We start from the raw sequence: 15,338 nt of genomic DNA, 5'->3' as shown, positions 1-15,338 counted from the left end.
TTTATTTTTTTTTTAATACCAGTCTTTAATTACTAGCCACAGCAGTCCTTCATGCCATCATTTAAAAATATACAATTTGTATACATTTATATGATAGTTTCTGAGAGGAAATATGGAATTCTTCAGCACTTTCTTACATCCCTTATAATAAGTAACTACTGATATCTAATAATTTAGATATTTTCTCCCAACCTAAGAAAAAAACAAATAATGTCTACAGAGTAAAAGAGAAAAGCAGTATGAGTTGACATGACTTTATTCCTAGCATTTTTTTCTTCAAAAATTGTGGTAATTTACCTACACATTAGATCACTCTACCTTGGCTACTTCCAATTTGTATTATAGCTATGGAATGAATTCAGTAGCCCTGGAAGTCTAGTCAAGGTGGTTGAATATAATAAAATGTATGCTGTTCATCATAGTTTTTCTTAATACTACAGTTACTTTGTTTCCAAGTTTGAATTTTTTGCCAGATTTGGCCAACTTAAAATCTAGTTTCATAAGCAAAAATGTCAGAAAAATTCCCTTCCCCTTAATTAGTGGCAACATAAAAGCCTGTCCAGCTAAGAGGTCTCTCTTAATGGAACCTCTTTGCCATATATTCATAGTCAAGTCCTACTGACTATGAGACAGTGGAGGAGACAGTGTTAACAGATTAATACTCTAAATAGAAATACGGACACCAGATACGAGATTCTGGAGCATATTTAGAAAATGATATGTGTAATAAATTAAAATTCTTTTATTATAAAAATTATTTAGGATGTATTTGTCCACCATAAATATGTAATTTAAGTGAGTTAATTCTTTTAAAGAAAAATTATAGCTCATTTTGTACCTAAGAATCCAAGAATTATTTTGATTACCTGGGTTTGTGACCTTAAAACTAATCTGTAATTGTAAACATGGGAGATTGTTGGACTTGCATGTGCTGAGTAATTGATATTGCAAAGAAATAATCTTTCTGTTAAAATGTATTTCTATCAGTAAATCCTTAATAATCAAATATCTCTTTTCTTTACTTTCCACGCTTTTCTGCATGGTGTACAGGGCCAATACTGTGCATGGCACCCGCTTCAAATATTGGTAGGTTTTCTACAAAAATTATCAACATTTTCTAATCTGAAAAAATGTGTTTTTCTGTTGTGACTATGAAAGATGAATGACTGAAAGATGTGGCTGGAAATTTTCTGAGTATGTTAAGGTTTAACATGGTGCTTTCTGTTTTATGTCTTTGTAGCATCAAAATAGTCCTACTTTCTCAAGTCCTAGTTGGTTGCCACTGTGGCCAAATACTGGCCCTGTCATTTCTCTATTTCTACCCTAACAACAGCAACTGAAATATTAAAAAAAGTTTCTTTTTCAATACTTGAAACTAGCCAGACTGGGCAGTTTTGTTCTTTGCTTAACCTGTATTATTTAAAAATTGTAAAATACTTAAAATGTATAACTTGTAAAGTACAATGAAACAATTCCCACCTGAAAAAGTTATCTATACGACTTAAAGCATTCAATGTTCCCATGTTGCGATAGGATGAGTTCAGCAAAGCCAGAGGATTCTGCAGTGTTCTGTAATGAATCCTGTAGTGTTCTAGCCTGAAGCACTATTGGCACAGAAGCTAGGCACAACAGAATCATTTCAAAATGACTCTTTGAGTGTTATGTGATTTTTAACAAGCAGTTGCACACAGATCCTTTTGTTAGCCACTAACACAATATGATAGCCGTCTCTAAACCATTTTATACAGCACTAATACTGAAGAGCATGAGAAAGGAATGGGGAGTTCACAGCTCCTACAGTCCTCATGGGCACAAGGAACAGACCAGGAGAAAATAGCTCTGTTCTATGCAAGGAGAAATGATCCCACCCCGTCCCACTCTACCATCTCACATCAATCCAGGCCATCCCATCCCTTTTGAGAGTTTGCAACAAATTGACCTTTGTCACCTTGGTGGACCAGAGTAGATGCAGTGCCCCAAAAGCACTACTAACAAGCTTCTTGAGAATAAAGTTCAAAATGACAACCACATAGTAGCAGCACTCACTAACATAGCGAGATCTGAACCCTGGGAATGGAGGTGAGTCCCCTGTTACTGAGGGTTTGACTGTCTTCTGTAGGAATTAGTAAACATTTCCATTAATACCAACAGGAGCACAATATGTATACCTTTGAATTATAATGTGTACAATTAGAACAGACTTCTGCAAGTTTGAGAAATGTGTCTTTGCCTTCATGTTTTGTGACAGTTTTCTTGAAGATGCTCTCTTGTCCTTTCACCTTCAGAGCTTTGCTTAGGAATGCAAACTGCATTCTTTAGTGGGTCTGCTTCCTGTACAATTGCTGTACTCCCAAAGGGAAAACAAGAGTGTTTTTAGAATTGGCATATGAGACAACAGGGATGGCTCTGGGTAATGGGTAACTAGAGATAAGTGGAAGGGATAACTATGGAGTTTCTGTTAATCACCATTTGGGGTACATTTTCAGTTTCTATGACATTGCACATGTTAATTTTTCTCTGGCCATTCATTTTCTCTGTAGACTTTCAGAAAATCTGAATTTAATTGATGTAGACATGATAAATTATTACATATGCATGCTTGCCATTCACACATTGCCATTCACACATTAATTCCCTGGTTTGCTTTCTGAAATGAGCTAGACATCAGAAAGCACCCAAAACGCTTTCTAAATGAGATAGAAACCAGAAAAGGCAAAGATAAAACATCCTGCAAGAGATTTCACAGCTGCTAACCATTGTAGCTATAATAGTTGCTGTGAAGACAAGATTTACTGTGAAGTACTCCATGTATTTGTTTGATAAATGGCCAAAGTTTCCCAGAGGTGTACTTAAAAACCTGCATGCATAGTTCACTGTATTCTTCATATCTGCCCCCCACCACATACCAACCAGTCTACCTACCATGTCTTTGCATGCCGATCAGGTAAGTATACATATAACTGTCTATTTGCACCTGCAAATCTAGTGACGGCATTCATGTCCATAGGTCAGTGAACCTAAATTCCAATTTATGATTCCTTAACTCCATTTTGAATGCGCAGTCCAGTTACTTGTCTGCTTAACTAGCTTCAGATAGATAGCCCTTGTAACATTGGATTTTTGTTTTCATATGCATTCATTATAGCCCCTTCTGAAAATTTAGCCTTTTGAGTAAACTACAATGGGATTCTGCTCAAAAACTTACTAAATGTTGAGAATGGTTCCATTTTCCATATTGGTAACTATAATTGGCTTTCCCCTTTTCTCTTTTTAATTTTCCCCCCTTCCATGCTGTGTTGTTTTGCACTGACTGTGATTGCATGAACACCCTGATGTATTCGTCGTTATGATGTCACATGGCTTGTTGCTGTGATACCTACCACACCTCATTCCATCGTAAATGTCATGGTTGCATAAATCCTCTACCCTCCCGTGTGTTGCTTCTATGGTTTTCAACTGAAAGTGCCCATGATGCACGGTGCTACACCTACCACTGTGTCTGCAGCAACAACACCTGCCACCAGCGTTCCCTTCGCTGCACCAACTACAGGCAATCAGGTTTGGCCATTTATTTAAGCTGTTCAGGTCGAGATAACTACAATGTTTTGGTAATGCACAGTATATGCTTTTTGGATTGGTGAGATTCTTATGTGTTTCTTAAGCCATTGTCACATTTAGAATTTTTATTTTTGTGTATATTCTAGAATGCTCTATATGCTTTGCTATTCATCCCAAGATGAATCAGAGGAGTTTTGCTCATTTTTAATTGGTTACCAGATGTTGGTCTTGATATTCTATATTTAATTACTGGTAACACACCAATCCTTAAATGTATATACTTAATATTACTTAAATGCTTCCTCATTGGTCAAGAGAATTTATTTCACTGCCATTTTTGATTATTGTGTTTAAACTTTGGCTTAGTACAGTCATCACCTTTACCTTCAGATCCACTGGAGAGAAAACAAAATATCACATTTCTTTCCAAGACATAGATATCCTTATCATTTCGCAGTGATTGCATCAGAAGTTCCTTCTCATATGGACATTAGATGTGCTTGTTGTTTTGATTTTTATTTGCTTTAGGTATTTCTAGGCAGAGTTCACAAGGCAAATTATAAGTTTGGGTGGAGTCTTGAAATTATAAGGACATACATACAATAATTATTATATAGTATTAGGGCCATTTTGCCTTATTAAAGTGGGAACCATGCTTATAGACTAAAAGATCCACATATATAACAACATAAACAGAATTCTCTCAAGAAACTATTTTAATCTAAAATCTTTTTTACTACTATAGATACCCCAGTTATCAATAGATGAACTGAATAGCAGCATGTTTGTTTCACAGATGTAGACGTTCCCAGTAGAACAGTAAGTTTCTTTAAGTATTAATATAAATAATATTTATAGGCTACATATTTTATTTACACAATTGCACTTCTAAAAGGCTTTGGTAAATATTTTCATTCATAGACATTGCTTGTGATGTAGAGCTTGATTTACACATTATAAATTTTCCAAATTGAAATGTGAGCACAAATATGCAATATTTTTTATATGGCAATGACAGCTGGTACTGTATTTTCTCAATGAGCTAACACATTCTTAAATGTTTTCCTATTATTAAAGGAATATATGATTTGTTAGCCAGAGGCACAGATTACTTTTGAGTTGTAATTCTTTAACCATTTTATAGCTTCATTATTTTTTTGAAGATCAAACAAGAATTTTCAGGATTGGACTGATATTATTATGTTAAACACAGTAAGCACTATGCTTGTCATGTGACATTGTATTGAATTTTGAGTGACATAATTTAGTAACTGAGTCATTATTTTCATTCCAATCATGTCTCTTTTTTAAAATTTTTGTTGTTGTGGGATTTTTTTTTCTCCTTCACCCTCAATCTCCTCTTTGCCTGGTGCCCATCATGGCACACACTTTTTTGAGCAATCATTCACTTAAGAACATGTGACTTCTGAAGCCACTTAAGACTCCTAGGTATTTTAATTAATTCTAGGGACTTACTAAAATAGTGTACCAACTCTGAATTGCATACCTTCGTCATCGAAAGTTTGAAGTTCTCACACCTGGAGTGTGTCATTTGGTTGAAGGAGGCAGCAGTTCTATTCCCTAGTGAACTAGTTCCCCAGACCCCAGCTAGCCCTTCTTTCCTGCTGAGGATACACGGGCTTAGAACACTAAGTGTTCTGGACAGAGCAGATAGCCGACTAGACATTAAATAAATAGGTCTCCTCAATCATAACGAAGGATTTTAAAAGGCACCTTTGAGCACATGGGATAACTGAAGGAGCTATAAATTGTAATTGTTTCCATAGGTGTCATTTGGGATAGTGGCAACTTGGGAATAGCACTAAACATGATAATGTAGGTTTTGCCAACACTTGCGCAACTTTCATGGGCTGCTTTACGTCACGGTAACCACAAGTTGTCAAATTAACTTTCCAACAGAGCATGTTAGGGAAGAGTGATTCCTTCTTGCTTGATTTTGTTAGAAATGTAGAGATATTTGGTAGAACATAATCACTTCAATATGTAATAGGTGCTAAAAATTTCTCTAAAGTTCAAAAATGTAATTTTGTACAATACAATACCCAGATTTCACAGGTAGGCTATTTCTGCATGACTCTAAAACATTCAGAGAAAAAGTTGAAAGTGTATTTAATATTTGCATATTTCAAAATGTTCGGTATCAAACATGTTTTCTCAGTATATGCCTGTTGAAATGTGGACACATGGGTGTATGTTCAACAAAAAGTATTGGCATTGAGTAGATAGATAATGCCTTAAACATTGGAGTGCATCTCTGTTAGGACAGTTCTCCACATTAGTACTCAAAGGGTATCATAGACTATCATAGATATATGGTTCTTTCATGATCATTCTCAAAAGCCCCATTTCAATCTGAAATTCAGATTGGAGATATTTTGGCACTGTTAACAGACAGAACTGGAACAAAACACACCACACTCTCCTGACTCTTCGTTCAATAACCTTTCAATATTTCTCACTCTTTCTTTCTTTCTTTTTTTTCCATTTCAGCTGAAATTCTGAACAGCAGAGTTATGGAGTATCAGAATCTTTCCATGGAAACCTCCATATGGCCTATCTATATATATTCTCGTATGTCTTATTCTACCAACACAACAATAAGCGTGTTGCAGTCAATGTATTAAGCAAAGCAAACCTGCCAGCTAGCAAATTCAAATAAAAAATAAAGCATTAAAAATCAATGGAGATGTTAAAACAACATGAATAGAAAACTAATAACTACCATCCATCCTATTTGAATTATCAAGCAGAACATGACCATAAAATTTGGTAACTTGTTACATTACTCTTTGTGATTTTCTAATAACCATGCTAAGTGTACTTCCACAGTGAGCTTTTGGCTTACTATATACATTCTTGGTGGATAAATTGTTCATCTGTTTTTGAAGTGTTACCTTACTATTTTGTTTACAAGATAGTCTATTGGGTTGATTCAGGATGTAACAAATATATTCAGTACCATTTCTTGTGTTGTATTGTGTTGTGCTGTGTTAGGTTTTTACATACTGTAGTGTTTTGCTGTATATGTGTGTTTGATTTCAACTAAAGTGTTATTAGTGGGGAACAGAAGTATATGTGCTTAAAAACATGACAGGTTCATGCAAATATGCTCTCTTTCTTTAGAATATTTCTGTAGGTTTCTTGGGACTGACATTTAAAACGCCTTACTTTTGAATGTGCACAAAACCTGCTCATTAACATGCATGTGTATAATTTGTACCTGCAGATCTGATGTTGCATAATACAATCAAATTGCTAGATTTTTTAAAGAGAGAAATCATTACCTGCACAAAGCAGAGAACTTCATAAAACATTAACCCCTAATTCATTCTTCTTAAATAGCTTGGCAAATAAGACTTTACCTTTAAATGAATTTCTCAGCATTTATACTAAAAATTATGTAAAGTGCCCATTAGATTTTTTGTGTGTGTGGCTTGAGAATCCTGTCTCCTAAGTTGAGTGTCTAAAACTGAGCCATTTGTCATCTTCAGCTGAGAAACTGGTACTTGGGAGCTTAAAAATATGCTAATTACAAGTTATAAATCAAACAGAGATGGGGGCATGGAGATAGTTTTTACGTACTGGAGGAAAGTGTGTAAAACCATGGCAATGTCACCTTTTACACAAATGCCATTTTCCAAATGCAAATGGCTCATGCTCTTTAGACTACTCTTTGAATAACAAGTAAGATGCAATCTAGCAAAAGTCAGTCAGGGTGAAAGAGAATTGGTTACAAATGAGGACTTTCCTCCCCAAATGGACAGTCTTCTCTGTTGATCACAGAGGGAGCCTGAGTGCAGGCTTGGAGAAATGGCTAGGACAGGGAACAGGGAAGCACTTGCAGTTATTCCTTGATTTATTCAAAAGAACTGGGAAAGACGGTTGTAGTTGTCTTTAGCTTCGGTTCAACTGAGTTTCGTTTTGTTAAACAGTTCAGTGAAGGAGAAAGCACCTGTGATATATGGCAAGTGTCCCCCTGCCCAAACTTTAACATCAGACCCTCTCACATCATAACCAAGCCTCTTTTATGCTTATTTGGATTCGTTTGCCTTTGTATATGTTTGAAAATGACAATAGAGCGGGTTTTATCACCCTTTGAATGAGACAGAGTGGCTGTACTCCACAGAGCTCAGCTGAATTCACATTACTAATATTTATGAAAGAATTTTACAACCAAATAATTCCTGTGGTGTGTGACATATCTCATCCACTCTACTCATTTATTAATGTTATCATACAGTGGTGGAAACATGTGACATTTTACATCAAGTAATAGATTTAATATTTTCTAGTAAATAGGTGTTCTTCCACCAGAAAGTATAAAACCATCATATATATATATATATAATTGTTTTTCTCCTTCATGAAAATGACAAGTAAAAAGCAAATCTGATTGAGGATACCTTAAGCTGGCTAGAAGTGTTTGAATCACAGAACAATGGAATTAGCAAAATCCTTTTCATAGTTGACAGAACTGAATCCAGGGGCATATGACTTGCCCAAGGCTACCTTAGCCATTGTGGGACCCAGAAATATCTCCTGCTTCCCATTGTTCCTCCTTTTCACATTGTTTTTGCTTCAGAACATTTGATGCTCTCTTCCAAAGCAGACCCATTTGGCTCAGAATACAAGAGAGCAAAATTAGCTTTCTGGGAATTGATACTCTGTTGATCTTAATTATCCAACCAAATCCTGATCAACAGTGCTTTCTAAACAGCCTTGCTTGTATTGAGCCATTGTCAGCTGTTAACAATGTTGCGTGGAATTAGAGATCAAGAGTTGTCCTGACCTTTACCTATGGACTGTTTGAACCAGTTAATTTCTGTTTCTGAAATCTTAACATTGCTATAGAAGAAAGTAGTGTATGCCTTTTTGAAATTCATCATGTATGGAACTGAGTTCTGTATGATCTGTCCCAGTGCCTCTCCAGAAGGGCAGATCTGATTACATGAATCCAGGAGGGATGCACCTGAGCTAGTCTGGGTATATTCCTTAAAGGAGACAAGAACTTTTTTGTGCAAAATGAACTTTTGTGTAGTTTTGACATCTGCATGCAGTGAACTATCTCACTTAACTTTTTCAACTTGGGGCAAAGATATACATAAACCATAGATAATAGACGTAGAGTACAGCTGTTTTCATGTTGCGTTAAGCACTGGAAGACATTAACAATGACTTAAAGTAAAAGGTTCAGTGAGGGGTATTTAGGGCCATTGTATTTTTGGTGCCACAATTTTCTACATTGTTGGCATTTTAAAAGTTGTTTTCTAAATGAACTTAAAGAAAGAAAGCTCAAAGCCCTACAGTTTTGATCAAATTCAATAGATTTTTGAGAAAAAAATACAATTTTAAGATAGCACTCTTTAAACTAGATGTGCAATGACTTATTCAAATTATCTTTATTCAAGGAAAGAAAAGAAGAAAGATAAGTCATTAGACTATAAATTTCCATTTAAAAAGACAAGTCACAAAACTAATCAGTGACTCTAAACAAAAATTTACTGGATGAATTGTATATATAAAATTCTAATCACTTATGATTCTTAGTTAACATTTTATAAGCTTTGTATTTTACAGGGGCCTCTTTTTATTTATCCAAATTTATTGTTTTTGTCCATTTTTCTCAGCCTTTTGCAAAAAATATGCAAGAGTGCTGAAACTTGGATAAAACGGGTCATGTATACAGAGAAAATAATCTAAAAGTTATCTTTAAGAGGGTTTTAGTAGTGTCAACTTCTTAAAAAAGTACTATGTGACCATAACATACGTATATTTTAAAGAGGGATTAAGATTAAATTAAAATAAATGGATTCATAAAATTGCTATTTAAATACAGTATTTACTTTTGTAATTGGAGCATGATTCCACAACCAGCTGTGGCATTTCATTTCACTTTTCTAGATCAGAGACTTTAATTTGTAGTTAATCATGATGTGGAAAGTCATCTTCTCTCTACTCCATCAATTTTTTTCATCCATTTTTGAACATGCTGAAGCACTTTGATCTTGCCATAAGTGTTGTCCTATACCACTAGGCGGTGTTCACTAATGGGAGGGCCTCAGCTCACCTGCTCTCCAATTTGGGAAAAAGCAAGTACCTCCTCCCTACCATCAGCAGAAACTGAATGAAATTAATCTTTGCAACTTGAATCTGTTTTAAGTAGCATTACCAATAAGCATAGTGATGTCTGAATAAGGAATGACATTTACATTACATTTTATTAAATAAGAGAGAAAGTTAATATGCTACTTGAAATGTTATTTGGTTCTTTGTCCCCCTCTTTGCAGAGTATAGATAAGGATGCTCTTAGGTAAAATGCAGCCACAAGTTTTCCGAGTTCGTTTAGTCTGTAGGGTAGGCTATGAGGTACAGAATGATTAGAAACTGAAATCCTCATTATTTTTCTCTCAAATACATTTCACATACATTGAAACAGAAATAGGCAAAATTTATGAGGGAAATCTGATTTCCCAATTCTGATGCATAGATATACTAAGACAGTAGCCTTGTTTAACCAGTGCCTGTAGAAGGCACTAGAATAAATAGCATGTCCAAGAGTATAACAACTTTTTTTGTAAATTTAGTTGCTAGCCTAATCAAGCTGTAAATATAACTCAATTGGTACCATATTTTCATTTTTCTTATTGTTCATCTTTAAGGTTTCATTTTATTGCTTTTTTGTAGCTCTAAGTAACTAATCAATTTAATTTCGAAGGAAAGTTAAAGTTTAAGCTTTTACTGCATGGATTCTGCCCGCCTAGCTAGGTTCTAAACTGACACTGAAGTATGACAAGATACAGATTATAGTCCAAAACTATCCTTTACAGTTCACAATTTAAGAACAAATTTAACTTTATATACAAATAATAATTGTTATCTAATTATATTTAGTTGTTGCTTTGGCAACAAAATTACAACATGGCTACCTTTAGACATTTGTGTATGTGAACATTTTACTTGTAAACTATAGGTGATTTGTGACAGTATGAGCGTGTAGAAAATACAGCTCAAAACTATGAAAACAGACATGGTTGAGTTCTTTTTTAATCCCAAAGGCCCATATATAAAAGCTGAATTTGTGTCCTTGTGTGACTTTTTGTGAAAAAGTTTGTAACACATGGATTCTAGAATCAGGCTTTATAGTTTATAGAATTTGTTGTGTGGATAGGGTTATTCCACAGTATTTAGACTTCAAAACACAATCATTGCATTGTTAATACATTACCTAACTTTTTTTAATAACTTAATTCAAAATTACCCCATTCAAGTGGCATAGCTGTAGCTGCAAAAATTCTGTTTTCTGGAATTACATAGCTATATAAGGATTAATGCATGACTAAAGCCTCTTTTGAAATTAATTCATATTTTTAAAACTATACATAAAGATACTGTGGAATGACCCCTTAACAGTGTTTAAGAAACATATGCTGCAGTTAATTGTCTCAGTTAGGGTGCGGATGTGTGAGACACACCTTTTTTGCACTTATGTACATAGTCCATGAAAGCAATCCTTGGAGCTTTTTTTAAATGTAAGAAGTCTGTGATAATAGTGGAAAAGTTAGTAAGAGAGAGTTATTTCTAAGGCTTTGAAAAGGAGGGTGTTTTTGCTCTAAGACTTAACTAAAGCATAATGTTGCTTTGCTGTTATGGAGGCTTTCTAGTTTGCTACAGTTCACCAAAAGAGAAGGCTAGTAACAGGTAACAGGTCAGCCTCAGCTAACAGCACTGAACAAGAGTAGAATAACTTCATCTTTTAACAAGATCATTAGCAAAGATTGTTTGCTTTTTAAATTAATCCCCACTATAAACACACACACACGTGCAAACACACACACACACCAGGCAGTTTCTAGAACAATTTTTCCTTTTTCAGTGGTTGTAAGCAGTGAAATACCTCATGTATTACAAGATAGATATTACTGTTATGATAGAATCAGATTTCATCTTTCACAGAAAGTGATCAGCTGATATATGTGTCAGTTAAAATGTTTATCAATTAATAGGTATTTAAGTGACAAATTGTTAATGTTGACCACTGTTCCTCCTTTAAGATCCAGTAACCAAAACCAAATCGGTAACCATTGAAAGATGATATTTAACAGTTAAGGATGGCCAGCATGGGGCAGTTCATTCCTTTCAACAAAGGAAAAAAAAAATGCTCCTGGCACAACTTTATAACTGGCTGTATTTACATTATACCTGTTCAGTGGAAGCTGTTTTCTGACCTACCTTTACCAGATTACAAAGTAGTTAACTGTGCCACTTCAGCCTCCCACTGTTTTGTTTTAACTAAACAGAAGAGAACCAGCCAAAATCTTACGTAACACAGGAGCTGGAAGACAATGTTTCAATCTGACCATCTCTGCCAATTTTAGCTCCCACACCACCTACAGATAGCCAGTTAACTTTCTTTATGCCCCCAGGCAATGAGGCCTAGAAGAGGTCAAGGTTAGAAAGGTTAAGCATTTGATCACCCACAGGTACTTTTAGTACCTACAGAAGGAGCCCATCCTGGGGTTGGTGGAGTTGGTATTGCTACTCGTTTTGATAGTTCTCATTTACAGAGAAAGAAAAATAAGCCAAAGCTAGAAAGCAATCCAAGCCTTACAGTTGTCCGATACCTCAGGGCCAGTTGGCTAGAATTTTCTTTTCCCTCAGCCCATAATCACTTAGAGTTAGCCATACGACAAACAGCCTGACAATCTGACCAGCATTTCCATTGATATAAAATGTAAGCATTCCTTCATTCTGTAGTTAGGAACTCCAGCCTTATCTCCAACATAATTTCCCAGTTTAACCTATGTACTGATATGGACATTTCTTTGTGAATATGCCAGATTCAAGAATGTATTTTTCTAAGGTCAATAGAGATACGACATTTTAAGTCAGGAAAAATCACCTATAAATTAGTAGGAATAACCATAAAAGCATCACAAAAGATACCCCATGAATAGATGGCATGGTGTGCATGCTGACAGCCACAGGGACATACTCTGGAGTTTCAACATAGAGGCTGTGTTTCAATAAGTAAGACAAATTAGGGAATTAATTAAAACAAATTGATGTAACTGAGGCCCCCCCCCCCAAAAAAGCCCTCTATTACTAACCTCAAGAAAGTATTTAGTTTGACTGATTTGTGCAGTTTCCAGCCCTTCTACTTGTTCTTGCCTGTAAGAGAATCACTAATACTCAAAAGCTGGATTATTGAAGAGAAATTTTATCTTTAAATAGAATCCATCCACAATTATGGTATATGTAAAAAAAATGTATGACTATGAAATAAGTCGCAGCTCTTTGCAGATATTGCAAAATCCTTGCTAGGCATCTACATCATATTAGTTTTTAAAAAAATACCTCTGTAACAAGACCTAAAAGTAACCTAACTATTAAGCAGTGCTTTTTTCTCTGAAAACACACAACCTAAAGATTTATCTGTCATAAAACTGCATGGTTCCAGAGCTTTATTTCTGTGTAGAGATGCTATTTGTTAGTGATGGAAACAAATTATTTTGTTGCTATGTCTTTTGTGTCTAGCAGTTGAGAGAATGATATGACCATCATATCACTGGATTATGGGAATGAATGCCTTTTTCAAAATAAGTTTCTTTTTAATATTATTGTTGCTGCTTTAACAGAAAATGAGCCATTTGTCCCCATGCTCCCAAATTACAATGATTTAAATTAAAAAACTTTTGAAGGATTTTCCTAAATATATTCTTTTTTAAAGCGCTAACTTTGTGCATTCATATAACAACAATTTGGAATAATGTGAAAAATGGAGGCACATAATTTGGGTGGAAAATGGTGATTAAAAATATATATAAGAAAATTATTAGCCATGTGTAGCATATTTAAATAATGACCAGAATATTTCATGAGAACCAACTCTTCCCATAGTATTTTTCCTCCAAAATGCAATAGCTCATTCCCTCAACTGCAGACGCTTTGATTTTTTTTCAAGTTATAGTGCTGTAGTGCTTGTTTATGTTTAAAAGTGCACATTATGCAGCTCATTTTAGTATGCTACTTCTATGTTTATTTTTTGTTCTTCCAATAAAATGCGTAAACTTCTTGGTTATGTCTTTTTTTATGAATCCATATTCACACATTAGGAGTTCACTTGAAGGCTATTCACGTTCTAGTATATTAATCCTAATATTTAGTAATTCTAAAATGAAATTTAAATTTCTGATTTGGCTCAATGTTATATTTCATACATAGAGTAAATTTATTTCCAAATATACCATCAGTATTTTGAATTATGTAGATAATATATCCATTGTGTTAGACCTATTACTCCTATAAGATTGAAGTTACTAACACAAGAAAAACACTTCTATTTTAATAAAAGAAAACTTAAAATTTTGAGAGAATGCTTACTAGTTTCTCTTGTGCCTCAGAAATCCTGAGGCATATTCTAAGATACATTATTAGAAGTTTCTCTTTCCCAGTTATTCATGTCTATCCTACATCCCTAGTGTAACATATGAAACCAGTGTTGTTTATTTCATACTTTCCAGATGGGCATCAATCATTTCATAACAATGAGATGCATGAATTTTTCCATTAAAATGTTTTCTCTCACTTAAAATTGGTTATTTTCAACAAATGGCACAGTAATAAAAGGATGATCATTTTTGTTCTTTAAGAAAGTAAATGTAATTTGGTAATACTTTATTCTGCCTTATTTCAAAATGCTTCAAAAATGCAAATCTGGAACTTCTCTGCATTGACCACTGTTCTGGAGTCGGGCTGATAGAAAACTGCAGTGAAGAGAGTTTAGATCAGAGGCTGTGGCAGAGCAAAGTATTACTGATGTGTCTTAACAGTGAAGAGGGTCAGGGAGGAGGTTGGGTCCTTGTCAAGTGTCAGCTGCCCTATACATAGTTCTCTTGCCCCTTGTGCCCTGTTTTACTATTTCTAAGGTGGTTCCCATGATGGCATTTCTTGATAAGCCCACTTTGAGCCGTTTAATGTTTTGTAGGTGTTTCTGTGAGTCTGATAATACCAGCACTAAAAACAGTTCAGTATATAGACATTTACAAGAGGTCTTAGGCCTCTTCAGCATTCAGTTAATGTCTTTCTCTTTGAGGCTGCTGAATGTTAGGTAAGAATTCAGGGCAAGCATTCCCGACCATCATCAAATTGGAGACTTGGTGTTTCTATTGGCTGGAAGAAAGTTGACCCACAGGCAAAACCAGATGTAAACCAAGTTTGTCTTGGGTACTTTTCAAATTCTTTTCACAGCATCCTTTTCTCATCCCTCATGGTGGCCTCTGGCCCTGGAAAATCCTCATGATAGCAACTTATCAGACCTGCTTCCTCTGATAGATCTGGACTTTTCCCCTTAAGTGCTTTCCTGTTGGGTTTCTCAGACTATGGAGAACTGCTCATAGTTGAGATCTAAGAGACAAATTACCCTATGGTGTTCAAGAATGGCCGTATTTAATATACTGCCTGTCCTGGAAGTGTTCACATTTAAAAAGGCATGACTTTGCAATGGGCAAATATCAGACACCTACATGCATAGATAAAGGAAATATGTTTTACTTAAGCAAACTTCTAGGCATTGAATCTCAGTGTTTAGGCGCAGAGATGGAATTCCTATAAGCAATGCAGTCATTCACCACCTCAGGAAGGCCAAAAAATGAAGACTCTTGTGATTTTGTTATTATCAGGAAAGGTCTGATATGATAATGAACCTAAAATACTGACTAGATAGTGAACATTCTAAAATTCCACTGAACAGAATCCATTCC

At 35.0% G+C, this 15,338-nt stretch overlaps 1 protein-coding gene across 9 annotated transcripts in view; it reads left to right on the top strand.

The window, feature by feature from the left end:
• The window catches only part of MBNL3 (muscleblind like splicing regulator 3), a 122,041-nt gene extending 108,391 nt beyond the window's left edge, over nucleotides 1-13,650 (top strand). For 7 of the 9 annotated variants that reach the window (XM_063660850.1, XM_063660852.1, XM_063660853.1 and 4 more), the window contains 4 exons: nucleotides 1,051-1,086; nucleotides 3,464-3,558; nucleotides 4,304-4,377; nucleotides 6,070-13,650. In XM_063660850.1, the coding sequence (XP_063516920.1) occupies nucleotides 1,051-1,086; nucleotides 3,464-3,558; nucleotides 4,304-4,360 (188 nt within the window). In that variant the 3' untranslated portion in view covers nucleotides 4,361-4,377; nucleotides 6,070-13,650. The remainder of the gene's footprint in view (nucleotides 1-1,050; nucleotides 1,087-3,463; nucleotides 3,559-4,303; nucleotides 4,378-6,069) is intronic. The other 2 variants (XM_054472184.2, XM_054472187.1) reach the window with 1 other exon arrangement.
• Nucleotides 13,651-15,338: the final 1,688 nt, after the last annotated feature.

Source organism: Pongo pygmaeus, chromosome X (assembly GCF_028885625.2).
Source record: "Pongo pygmaeus isolate AG05252 chromosome X, NHGRI_mPonPyg2-v2.0_pri, whole genome shotgun sequence".
Taxonomy (NCBI): Eukaryota; Metazoa; Chordata; class Mammalia; order Primates; family Hominidae; genus Pongo; species Pongo pygmaeus.
Note: the sequence above shows the minus strand (reverse complement) of the source record. Positions and strands in the feature narration are given on the sequence as shown.